Here is a 13,221-nt window from a genome sequence, read left to right on the forward strand (position 1 = left end):
CGTCGCCGTCTCCACCTCCGGCATCGCAGCGGCAAGGTCGCCCTCGGCCTCGCCTCCCCTTCGACCGAACCCCTCCGCGCTCCATCGTCGTCGTCTCCGTTCATCCTCGTTGACGACTCCTCCGGTCGGTCGTTAGTCCTCGCCGGCTCGTCGTCTCGCTGCGCCGCCACCCTCGTCGTCATCGTACCGGCGTGTTCCGCGCCGTCCTCGTCTCTGTGCAGCTGCTGCCGTCTGCCCTCATCACCTCCTCGCCGGTTCCTGTCGTCGTCCTCTCGTCATTCCTGGTTGTCGTGGCGTTCGTCCCTCCGTCAAGCCGTTCTCGTCCGTCGTCCGCGTCCGTCAAGTGTGCCGCTGCAGCCCCGTCGTCGTCTTCGTCCTTGCCTCCGCGTCGCCAAGCGTTGCGCCGGCCGCGTCTCGCCTTCGTCCAAGGATCGCCGCCGAAGTCGTCCCCTCGCCTTTCGTCTCCGTCATTCCTGGCCGTCTCTGCCGCGCCCGTTCGTCGTTGTCGTTCCCTCGCCTCGTCGCGTGGTGGTAAGGATCTCTCCTTCGCTGCCCCGTCTTCGTCCTTTCGGTGTCGCCCGTGCCCGTTGTGCGGTTGTCGACCCCGGTACTCGTGTACCGGTGTCGGTAGTCGTTCGCTTGTGCGTGTGGTGACCGTGTTAGTGTGCCCGCTCGGTAGCCGCGTGGTTTCCACGTGTGCAGCCCGTGTGGTGTCTAGTGGAGTCCGTTTGTCGGCCACTCGCCTCGGTTGACACACGGGATCTGCTTCTGTCGACCAGTGGACCATCTCTGTGTACTCGGTCTACCGTGGTCCTTTAGGTTATCATGTGGGGTCCGCATGTCAACGGCGCAGCCTTCCTGTCTTTTCCAGGCTAGCGCTTACACATGTTTTATAGTTGCAAAACCTAATTATAATAATCCGCAAATCTCCAAGTAACAGCATTAAACTTCGGATGATCATATCTTGGTCATACGAGCTCCGAATCGATCCGTTCAAGTCTCCTAATGTTTGTTATAACCTAAAGAACCCTGTGCTTTCTTTTTATGTATTGTTATTGCTTCTTTATAGGCTTGTAGCTTTGCTTGTGTGCTTCGCGTAGTCTTCGTCGTTCCGGAGGTTCCCGAAGCGTGGTTTGCGGTCGTCGCCGAAGGTTCGGAAGGCCGTTATCTCTGAGCAAGGCAAGTCACATCATCCTTGAACATATTGAATCCCAGTTTATAAAATTATTTTGATTTAAATTATTGCATTATCGCTTTATTTAAATTCCCGCGTTATCACTGTTTTATTTAGCCATGCCTATTTACCTTTGTTATGACCTTATTATTATTGCTATTGTTATTATTAGCTTGTTCACCCTAGGATAAACAAAACCCCAACTAGTGGGTACTCTATTCATGGTTCCACTAGTATGAATTTAGGTAGATGCTTCGCTGATTAATTAGGCAACATTAGGTGGTTTTATAACTTTAGACTCTGGGAATTCTCATATCATTTGGACACTATGGAATGGTTGGCTTATGTTGGAATTGGACACACACCTCCCCCTCTATTCAAAACCCCCAAAATGGTTTTAGGCTGGGCTCGAGGTGCGTGGTTGGGTTTTGTTAGTCGTACCTCGAGTACTATAAGGATTAAGCTCGGGCCTCTGTTGCAAAGCACTACCGTACTTCCACATGTCTAGTGGGTAAGGCTTAGTTTGTGGCTTAGTCTGGTTATAAACAAAAGTACACGGATGGAGATGGACGAAGTCGGGGGTCGATGGACATCTCTAGGACTAATGAAGGCTACACGAGCTGCGGCCCGGTAGTCGAGATGTCATGGCACAGGGCTGGTGTCCTGCTGCTAGGTGCTCAATCCTGCCTGCCTGTCCCGGAGGTTCCGGCCGTAGGTGGGGTTGGGTCGGTACTCTTGTTTATGGCTAGGATGGGTTGGGAACTATGTCACGTCTTCCGTCCGTATACCGTGGTGGTATGTGGCACGTGGTTACACGTGAGGAAGATGTGTCTTGTGGGTAAAGATGTACACCTCTGATCAGAGTATAACCTATTCGAATAGCCGCGCCCTCGGTTATGGGCAAGCCTAGCAATGTACCCAAGTTAGTGTTTTAATTCTTAAAATTTGCTTAACAACTAAAATGTGGAATGGTTGGCCTGGGTTGGCTTGGGACGAGATGGGACCCAGGGTCGGGTTGCCAGTTCAGTCTGAATCATCGTAGGCCTTGGGTTAAGGCAGGTTCGTGAGGGTTCACGGCCTTGATTAATAACACTGTGTAACTCTAGGATCGTCTTTATATAATGGCTTTGGGCAACTAAGTGACTTTTAAATGCTGTTTTCTACAAAACTTAACCCCTATATTATTACCCCTTGTACCCTCTTGCATTAATCATGCATCTGCCGGTGTGACTTGCTGAGTACTGTGGTTGTACTCATTCTTGCTCAATCTTCCCCCCCCCTTCAGTAAGAGAAGCTTTGGAGAAGAAGTCTTAGGTGGAGTCCTGGCTTATACCCCAGTTGAGCGCCTGTGAAGATGGAGCCGTAGGCCCACTAGTCCGCTGCTGGTTATTTTTTAATTGTCAGGCCTTAAGTGCCTTTGTAATAATGTAAATATTATCGATATAATAAAGATGTGTCTTTTATATCATGTTTGTGTGGTGTACCCCGGCTTTTCCTGGGACGGGGATTAATACACTAGCGTTCGGGAAAATGTATTTTTCTCGGTCGCGACAGTCACACTGAGATATAAAGTGAGTGACGAGTCATAACATTATCTATCTTGCTAACCATCAAGTATCTGTGATGGGCAATAAACTTACTTTGACGATGGTATGCAGGGACATCTGTGGAGGCACATCACGTAACATCCAAACGACATGACTCACTCTGATCCTAATAGAATATCCAACCAAAACAAACACTCTAAAGCAACCGATAAGGAATTCAAAGAAAACCCATCCATCGCATCTATAAATAGACAAGCACAATGTAAACCCCCTTCATCCTTCTCACAACTCAAACATTACAGCGAAAGCATAACAACTAGAATCCCACCACAACGAAGATCATTTTCTTCTTTGCTCTCCTTGCTATTGCTGCATGCAGCGCCTCTGCGCAGTTTGATGCTGTTACTCAAGTTTACAGGCAATATCAGCTGCAGCCGCGTCTCATGTGTCACGACCGGAAATAACCCAACGGGCGTTCCTTACGTGAGTGCATTATTCCTTGTCCCAGGAGGCAAGGTACACCAAAAGTTGATACAGTTCAGAGTTCAACAAGCGGAAGCGTAAATAGTTAATTTATTACATGGGCAGCGAAGGCCCAGCACACACAAAGACAAACGAGAAACAGCGGAAGACTAGGGCGACGACCACAGGCGCTTGACGGTAGGCACGAGCTAGACACCAAAACCTTCATCTTCCAGAGACTCCTCTTCTGGGTTTGGGAAAAAAATTGAGCAAGACTGAGTACAACCACCGTACTCAACAAGACACACCCACAAGTGCATAATAAATGCAAGGGAGTACAAGGGAGTTATAATATAAAGGGTTAGGGTTGCAGTAAACAGCATTTAAAGATACTTAGTTGCTCAAAGCTATTTTGTAAACACGATTCTAGAACTATACAATATTATTTATCAAGGCCGTGAACCCACACGAACCTGCCTTAACCCAAGGCCTACGATGATTCAGACCGAACCGGCAACCCGACCCTGGGTCCAAGCTCGTCCCAAGCCAACCCAGGCCAACCATTCCACATTTTAGTTGTTAAGCAGGTTTTAAGAATTAAAACACTAACTTGGGTACATTGCTCGGCTTGCCCATAACCGAGGGCGCGGCTATTCGAATAGATTATACTCTGATCAAAGGTGTACATCTTTACCCACAAGACACATCTTCCTCACGTGCAACCACGTGGCACATACCACCACGGTATACAGACGGAAGACGTGACATAGTTTCCAACCCATCCTAGCCATAGACAAGAGTACCGACCCAATCCCACCTACGGCCGGAACCCCCGGGACAGGTAGGCAGGACTGAGCCCCTAGCAGCAGGACACCGGCCCTGTGCCATGACATCTCGACTACCGGGCCGCAGCTCGTGTAGCCTTCATTTGCCCTGGAGATGTCCATCGACCCCCGACTTCGTCCATCTCCATCCGTGTACTTTTGTTTATAACCAGACTGAGCCACAAACTAAGCCTTACCCACTAGACATGTGGAAGTACGCTAGTACTTTGCAACAGAGGCCCGAAGACCGGTCCTTATATGGCCGAGGTGCTACTATCAAAACCATGCACCCCGAGCCCAGCCTAAAACCATTGTTGGGGATTTTGAATAGAGGGGGCGGTGTGAATCCAATTCCACAATACTCCAACAATTCCAAAGTGTCCAGGTGATATGAATATCCCAAAGTCTAGAGTTGTAAAACCGCCTAATGTTACCTAATTAAATAGCGAAGCATCTACCTAAAATCATACTAGTGGTACCATGAGTAGAGTGTCCACTAGTTGGGGTTTTGTTTATTCTAGGGTGAACAAGGAAATAATAACAATAACAATAATAAGGTCATAACAAAGGTAAATAGGCATGGCTAGATAAAACAGTGATAACGCGGGAATTTAAATAAAGCGATAATGCAATAATTTTAAAGCAACATAATTTTATAAACTGGGATTCAATATGTTCAAGGATGATGTGACTTGCCTTGCTCGCTTTCCCAAACGCCGGCTTCAACTTCCGAAGCTGCAGCGTCTACACGACCAACGGAAAAGAAAAGGCTTTTACTCTAATAAACTCCATATAACAAGCAGAAACAAAGCACAAAAATGGGTTCTTGACTTCTTAAGGAAAAATTAGAGACTTGAACGGTCCAATTCCGAGTTCAAATGGCCAAGTTATGGCCATTTGAAGTTTATATGCTCTTTAAATGAATATTTGCGAATTTCTTCATTTAAATTTTAATTTAAAATGGATTTATTGCGTCAGCCGAGGGGAGGGGCGCGCGGACCGGGTCCACGGGGGTGGGGCCCACGCGGCAGCCCCACGGTCCACGGTGGACCGGGCGCACCCGGGCTCACACCGGCCGGCGCCGTGGGTCCCACGCGTCAGCCGCACCCGAGGACGCGGGCGGCTGACAGCCGGGCCCCACGCGGCAGCCGCACGGTGCGCCCGAAGGCGGCCACGCCGGCGCAGCGGCGGGAGGCGGCGCGCCCTCACCCCTATGGTCGCCGGCGGCGGCCATAGGCACGGCGGAGCGGCGGCCGAGAGAGGGGAAGGGAAGGGGGAAAAGAAGCGGCGGTCCACGGCTCACCCCGGGTCGACGGCGACGACGGAAACGGCGACCGGAGCGGAGGAAGGCGGCGGCGCGGCTCGGGTGGACGGGGTCGACGGTGCTCCGGCGGTCGGCGAGCGAAACGGAGGGGTGGACGAGGTCGCCGGGGATGCGGTGGAGCCGAAGGTGGCGACGCCGAGGCGGGAGGTGGTCCGGGGCGACGACGGCGGCGGACCGGAGCTCGGCGGTGACGGCGGAGAGAGAGAACGACGGCGCGAGCTCGATTCCGACGGGGAGAGAGGGCGGCGAGTGGCGGAAACGGTGGAGGGAGGCACGGGGAAGGTTTATATAGGATTGGGAGGGGGAGGGAGCTGCCGGACGAGGGGGAAACGGGCGCGGAAGATCCGGTCGCCATTGATGGCGCCGGCGAGGTTAGGGGAGAGGTTTCCAAACGAATCCGAGGGAGAGAGGGAGGGAAAAATGGGGGGAAAGAGGGAGGGAATCACGGGGAATATTTCCCCCCACTTTATTGCGCGCGTGGATGGCGGGAGGCGGCGGGATTCGCGGCGGCGGCGGCGCTAGGGCACGGGCGAGGCGGCGGGAGCGGCGGGAGGAAGGGGATGACGGGTGGGCCCCACCCGTCAGCGAGGGTGGCGGGCGGGCCCGCCCGTCAGCGGCACGCGCGCGGGGAGGAGGCCGAATGGGCCGCGGAGGAGAGGAGAGAGAGGGAGAGAGATGGGCCGAGCCGGCCCAAGAGGGGGAGGAGGGGGAAAAGGACTTTTTTTAGGGTTTTTCTTTTTATAAAACCTTTTTAACTTTGTTTATTTCTTCTTAATTATTATTTGTGCTCTGAAAATTCCACTAAAATTTATTTACGCATTTTAGGCTTTTAGGAAATATACAAAAATCCTCCAAGCCTTATTTGACTTTTAACTTTGCACATTTTAATTGTTGGAGGCTTTCACACGGATTTTAATTATTCTAGGCATAATTTCGGGGATGTATTTTAGAGTCGTTTTGGGACGCGACATCATGCTGCAGCAACAGATGCTTAGCCCAAGCGGTGAGTTCGTAAGGCAGCAGTGCAGCACAGTGGCAACCCCCTTCTTCCAATCACCCGTGTTTCAACTGAGAAACTGCCAAGTCATGCAGCAGCAGTGCTGCCAACAGCTCAGGATGATCGCGCAACAGTCTCACTGCCAGGCCATTAGCAGTGTTCAGGCGATTGTGCAGCAGCTACAGCTACAACAGTTTGCTGGCGTCTACTTCGATCAGACTCAAGCTCAAGCCCAAGCTATGTTGGCCCTAAACTTGCCGTCAATATGCGGTATCTACCCAAGCTACAACACTGCTCCCTATAGCATTCCCACCGTCGGTAGTATCTGGTACTGAATTGTAGCAGTATAGTAGTACAGGAGAGAAAAATAAAGTCATGCATCATCGTGTGTGACAAGTTGAAACATCGGGGCGATACAAATCTTAATAAAAATGTCATGCAAATTTAAACATAATGCCTCTGTAAGGATAAATCCTAGTACATTGTTGAAATTAATTATCATCACCGCCTACTATGGTTGCATTTACAACTTTACGATGTGTTCCTACATTTGGTTCTAAGCTACTATGGCTACTCGACGTGAACGGAGTGTGTTAAGCAGGTCAATCTTTTCATTTCGATCAGAACAAAGTCAAAACGCATGTGGCAAATAGTATATACCCTACAACGTAATCCTACACCATAGGCAAATCATTGCCAATACGTGCTAGCCGAACTGTTGTGAGAAGCAATGCCTCCTAAGTCACGATTCCGTTCCCTTTCGTGATTTTTTCTTTCTAACGTGTTTTTTAACTCCTCGGCAAAATAAACGCAAGCTAATCTTTCAGATTTTTCTCCAAAGTGGTCATAAAATCAATGACGGCAAAATAAACATTGTTGAAATTAATTATCATCACCATCTACTATGGTTGCATTTACAACTTTACGATGTGTGCCTGCATTCGGTTCTAAGCTACTATGGCTACTTGTCGCGCCCGGAAAAATACCTTTTCCAGAACGCTAGTGTGTTAATCCCCGTCCCAGGAAAAGCCGGGGTACACCACACAAACATGATATAAAAGACACATCTTTATATATCGATAATATTTACATTATCACAAAGGCGCTTCAGGCCTGACAATCAAAAATAAACAGCAGCGGACTAGCGGGCCTACGGTTCCATCTTCACAGGCGCTCAACTGGGGTATAAGCCAGGACTCCACCAAGGACATCTTCTCCAAAGCTTATCTTACTGAAGGAGGGAAAGATAGAGTAAGAATGAGTACAACCACAGTACTCAGCAAGCCACACTGGGAGATGCATGATTAATGCAAGGGGGTACAAGGGGATAATAATAATATGGTTGGATTTTGCACTAAAGAGCATTTAAAAGACACTTAGTCGCTCAAAGCTATTTTGTAAACACGATCCTAGAGCTACACAATATTATTAATCAAGACTGTGAACCCTCACGAACCTGCCTTAACCCAAAGCCTACGATGATTCGGACCGAACTGGCAACCCGACCTCGGTCCCAGCTCGTCCCAAGCCAACCCAGGCCAACCATTCCATATTTTAGTTGTTAAGAAAATTTTAAGAATGAAACCACTAACTTGGGTACATTGCCAGGCTTGCCCATATCCGAGGGCACGGCTGTTCGAATAGATTATACTCTGATCAGAGGTGTACATCTTTACCCACAAGACACGCCTTTACTCTGCATTCCATTGCAATTGGAACCCATAAAAAAAACGTGACATAACCCTTTACCCATCCTAGCCGTGAACAAAAGCACCGACCCAACCCTGCCTACGGCCGATATCCCGGGACAGGCAGGCCAGGATTGAGCCCCTAGCAACAGGATCTAGACCGGGTGCGCCACACGCATAGGGGTGAGACCACCCGTGTACTAGTCCAGTGCCATGGCATTTCGACTAACAGACACCAGCCCATGTAGCCTTCATTTGCCTAAACATCTCGATTACCGATCCGCAGCTCGCGTAGCCTTCATTTGCCTCAGAGATATCCATCGTCGCAACGACTTCATCCATCTCTATCCGTGTCCTTTTGTTCAGGACTAGACTGAGCACCGAGTTAAGCCTTACCCATTAGACATGTGGTTAGTACAGTAGTGCTTTGCAACAGAGGCCCGACCTTAATCCTTATATTGGCCGGGGTGCTACTTCCCACAACTGGCATGCACCCAAACCCCACCGGAAAACAGGTTTTAGGGGTTTTGAAAGAGGAAGAGAGGGGTATGTCATATTCCACCATAAGCCAACCGTTCCATAGTATCCAAGTGATATAAGAATTCCCAAAGTCTAAAGTTATAATACCACCTATTGTTGCCTAATTAATCAGCGAAGCATCTACCTAAATTCATACTAGTGGAACCATAAATATAGTACCCACTAGTTGAGGTTTTATTTGCCTAGGGTAAGCAAGGTGATAATAACAATTGCAATAATAAGGCTATAACAAGGATTAATAGGTAATGCTAAATAAAACAGTGGTAACGCGGGAATTTAAATAAAGCAGTAATGCAATAATTCAAATCAAAATAATTTTATAAATTGGGATTCAATATGCTGAAGGATGATGCGACTTGCCTTGCTCAGAGAGAACGGCCTTCCGAACCTTCGGCGACGACCGCGAACCACGCTTCGGGAACCTCCGGAACGACAGGAGCTACGCGAAGCACACAAGCAGAGCTAAACCCTATAAAGAAGCAACAACAATACATAAAAAGAAAGCACAGGGTTCTTTAGGTTATAACAAACATTAGGAGATTTGAATGGTTCCATTCAAAGTTCGTATGACCAAGATATGATCATCCGAAGTTTAATGTTGTTGCATGGAGATTTACGGATTATTGTAATTAGGTTTTGCAACTAAAATATGTGTAAGCTCTAGCCTGGAAAAGACAGGAAGGCTGCGCTGTTGACATCCGGACCCCACATGTCAACCTAAGAGACCACAGTGGACCGGGTACACAAAGACGGTCCACGGGTCGACGGAAGCGGACCCCATGTGTCAACCGAGGCGAGTGGCCATCAAACGGACTCCACCAGACACCACGCGGGCTGCACACGTGGAAACCATGCGGCTACCGAGCGGGCACACAAACACGGTCACCACACGCACCACGAACGACTACCGACACTGGTACACGGGTACCGGGGTTGACAACCGCACAACGGGCACGGGGCGACACCGAAAGGACGAGGACGAGGCAGCGAGAGGAGGCACCCTTACCACCACGCGATGAGGCGTGGGAACAACGATGGCGAATGGGCACGGCGGAGACGGCTCGGGGACGATGGAGGCGAAAGGGGAGGGAACGACTTCAGCGGCAATCCTTGGACGAAGGCGAGACGCGGCCGGCGCAACGCTTGACGACGCGGAGCCGAGGACGAAGACGACGACGGGGCTGCAGCAACCTTGACGAAACGCGGGCGGTGAACACGATCGGCTCGACGGAGGGACGAACGCCACGACGACCGGGAACGACGAGAGGACGACGATGGGAACCGGCGAGGAGGCGACGACGAATGCCGGCGGGTTCGGCCGAAGGGGAGGCGATGCCGAGGACGACGTGGAACACGCCACTGCGATACCGGAGGAGGAGACGGCGACGTCGGCCGGCGCACGGGCGACGAATAGCAGTCGGCCAGAGACGGGGAGGTACTGGACGCCGATGAGGAGGCCACTCCGGCGAGCTTCGGGCGAGGAGGAGGTGATGCCGGAGATGAGGACGGCGTCGCAGAGGCGAGGGAGGTGGTGGCGACGTCGGCCGGTGCAAAGGCGAGGCGGCACAGGCGGTTGGAGGCGGAGCAGTGGCGGCAACACCACCGTTGCCGGCGGGGACGCACCTCTAGGGGTTTCCGCGTGAAACGGAGGCGACGCCGGTGGAGGGGAGGCAGCTGCGACGCCGAGGGAGGAGACGGCGCGGCCGACCAGCACGCGGGCGAGGCGGTAGGGGCGGCTGGAGATGGCCGGCGGCACGGGAGAGTGAGGAGGACGGCGGGGAGAGGTGGTGAAGCCACGGGAGAGCGCGGGAGGGGGTAAAAATTAGAGAACGGATCTAGGGGGTTCCATTTTATAGGATAGGGGAGGGAGCCGGGCACGAGAGAGGTGGGAACGGCGGCGGAATTTGTGGCCGGCGGCCGGGGAAGACGCGTCCGTTCCCGACGATTGAGGGCGCCATTCAAGGGGGAAAATGGGGGAAACCAAAGAGGATTGATTAGGGAATAAAAGCCCCCAATCAATTTGGAGTTAAAGCCCTTGATTCGAGCGGATTTGGAGGAGGATGAGGGATAGATTTGAACGGGAGAGATGAGAGGAGACCGACGGCTGGAGGTGGGAGACGGGTCCGACAGGTGGGACCCACCTGCAAGGCGCGGTCAACGCACGTGGGCGCGCGCGTGACAGGCGCGTGCGGCGCGGCCTGGGGAGGCTCGGCTGGGCTGGGACACGGCCCAGGTAGGAGGGGGCAGGGCGGCCTGCGCCGGGCAGACCGGGAGGGGAGGGAGGATTGGAAGGAGTGGGTCGGGAGGAGGAGGAGAGGCCCGGGAGAGGAGGGAAAGAGAGGGAGGAGAGGGAGACTTTGGGCTAGGCTCGGCCCAAAGGAGGAAGGAGGGATTATTTTTAGTTTTTCTTTTTAGTAAACTTTGATAATGGCTGTTGTTGTTTAATAATTATTTCCAGTATTCTGAAAATTCAAGTAAAATTTGAGGGCTCCTTTTAGACCAAGGAGAATTTAACGAAAATTCTTCGGGCTACATTCGAAATTTTCTTGTACGCATTTTAATGTTTGCCAATTTTTTTTCAAATTTTAATTAATTCTATTATTCCTTTTAGAGAATGATTTTTATTTCGGGATGAATTTATCAGGACGTGACACTACTCAACGTGAACGGAGTGTGTTAAGAAGGTCAATCTTTTCATTTCGATTAGAACAAAGTCAAAACGCATGTGGCAAATAGTATATACCCTACAACGTAATCCTACACCATATAAAACATGCCCAACCTATAGCGGTTATAAATCCACTATTCAAAATGTAAGTATCGATGGGACAATTTGTCATATCATTGTTAATTCAATCTTACCTTGTCACCGAAACAATACGCTCTGCGTAACATGAAGTTAAAATTTTCATATTTGAAGGCCTGGTCACGGAAATATCAATTTATAAGTTAAAAACATTAAGCATTACTGCCTCAATGAAATTCATATATGCTTAATAGTCCACGTTAAATCCCATGCATATCGGTTTCATTTGTTTTCACCTAAAGTCACAAAATATAGTTGTTGTTCTTAAAGGTCATAATATCTACCCAAGCTACAACACTGCTCCCTATAGCATTCCCACCGTCGGTGGTATCTGGTACTGAATTGTAGCAGTATAGTAGTATAGGAGAGAAAAATAAAGTCATGCATCATCGTGTGTGACAAGTTGAAACATCGGGGTGATACAAATCTGAATAAAAATGTCATGCAAGTTTAAACATAATGCCTCTGTAAGGATAAATCCTAGTACATTGTTGAAATTAATTATCATCACCGTCTACTATGGTTGCATTTACAACTTTACGATGTGTGCCTACATTCGGTTCTAAGCTACTATGGCTACTCGACGTGAACGGAGTGTGTTAAGCAGGTCAATCTTTTCATTTCGATCAGAACAAAGTCAAAACGCATGTGGCAAATAGTATATACCCTACAATGTAATCCTACACCATATAAAACATGCCCAACCTATAGCGGTTATAAATCCACTATTCAAAATGTAAGTATCGATGGGACCATTTGCCATATCATTGTTAATTCAATCTTACCTTGTCACCGAAACAAGACGCTCCGCGTAACATGAAGTTAGAATTTTCAAATTTGGAGGCTGGGTCGCGGAAATATCAATTTATAATTTAAAAACATTAAGCATTACTGCCTCAATAAAATTCATATATGCTTAATAGTCCACGTTAAATCCCATGCATATCGGTTTCATTTGTTTTAACCTAAAGTCAGAAAATATAGCTGCTGGTCTATCCTGAGAGTGAATAGGTAGGCATTTCGTTCTTTACTGGTATCGTTGATGACCGCCGTGATACAATCGGACCATGGTTTGATGCTAGCAAGGGGCTATTTTCATTTATGTTCTGCCTCCTAAATGTCCTTTCATTCTTACATCTAGTACCATGACAAAAATCTAGCTAGTTCTATAGGCAAATCGTTGCCAATACGTGCTAGCCGAACTGTTGTGAGAAGCAATGCCTCCTAAGTCACGATTTCATTCCCTTCGTGATTTTTTCTTTCTAACGTGTTTTTTTAACTCCTCGACAAAATAAATGCAAGCTAATCTTTCAGATTTTTCTCCAAAGTGGTCATAAAATCGATGACGTTCTTAAAGGCTATGATAAGATTTTTGTCACGGAATGTCTAAACCGTTGTAGTATTAGACATGTCGTCGTAAAGGCACTTTACTACATATCTCATTTGAACGCAAGCAGTTATTGATAACTAATATATTTGTCATAACTCACTTTACACATACAAATATATGTCTAGATATATCATTAAAGTTCCACGCGCCCTTGACATGTAAAGTGCATTTGTAAAACAATAGCTTACAATACAAAACAAACTTAGTTTGAAAAGGACAGCAATCCATGTCACACTGAGATATAAAGTGAGTGACGAGTCATAACATTATCTATCTTGCTAACCATCAAGTATATGTGATGGGCAATAAAGTTACTTTGACGATGGTATGCAGGGACATCTGTGGAGGCACATCACGTAACATCCAAACGACATGACTCACTCTGATCCTAATAGAATATCCAACCAAAACAAACACTCTAAAGCAACCGATAAGGAATTCAAAGAAAACCCATCCATCGCATCTATAA

At 48.8% G+C, this 13,221-nt stretch overlaps 1 protein-coding gene across 1 annotated transcript; it reads left to right on the plus strand.

The window, feature by feature from the left end:
• Window positions 1-2,797: 2,797 nt before the first annotated feature.
• LOC107276994 (prolamin PPROL 17D) lies at window positions 2,798-6,839 on the plus strand. The gene is made up of 3 exons (XM_066306031.1): window positions 2,798-2,824; window positions 3,042-3,161; window positions 6,301-6,839. Exons 1-3 carry the CDS (start codon window positions 2,798-2,800, stop codon window positions 6,661-6,663), a joined length of 510 nt encoding a protein of 169 aa, XP_066162128.1. The 3' UTR covers window positions 6,664-6,839.
• The last annotated feature ends 6,382 nt before the right edge of the window (window positions 6,840-13,221 follow it).

Source organism: Oryza sativa, chromosome 12 (assembly GCF_034140825.1).
Source record: "Oryza sativa Japonica Group chromosome 12, ASM3414082v1".
NCBI lineage: Eukaryota > Viridiplantae > Streptophyta > Magnoliopsida > Poales > Poaceae > Oryza > Oryza sativa.

Excerpts from the sequence above, each read along its gene's own strand:
- LOC107276994 (XM_066306031.1), top strand. The coding sequence starts at position 2,798 with ATGGGCAATAAACTTACTTTGACGATG. Across the intron at positions 2,825-3,041 it reads ATAAACTTACTTTGACGATG|AATCCCACCACAACGAAGAT; the intron begins GTATGCAGGGAC and ends CATAACAACTAG. Across the intron at positions 3,162-6,300 it reads AATATCAGCTGCAGCCGCGT|ATCATGCTGCAGCAACAGAT; the intron begins CTCATGTGTCAC and ends TTGGGACGCGAC.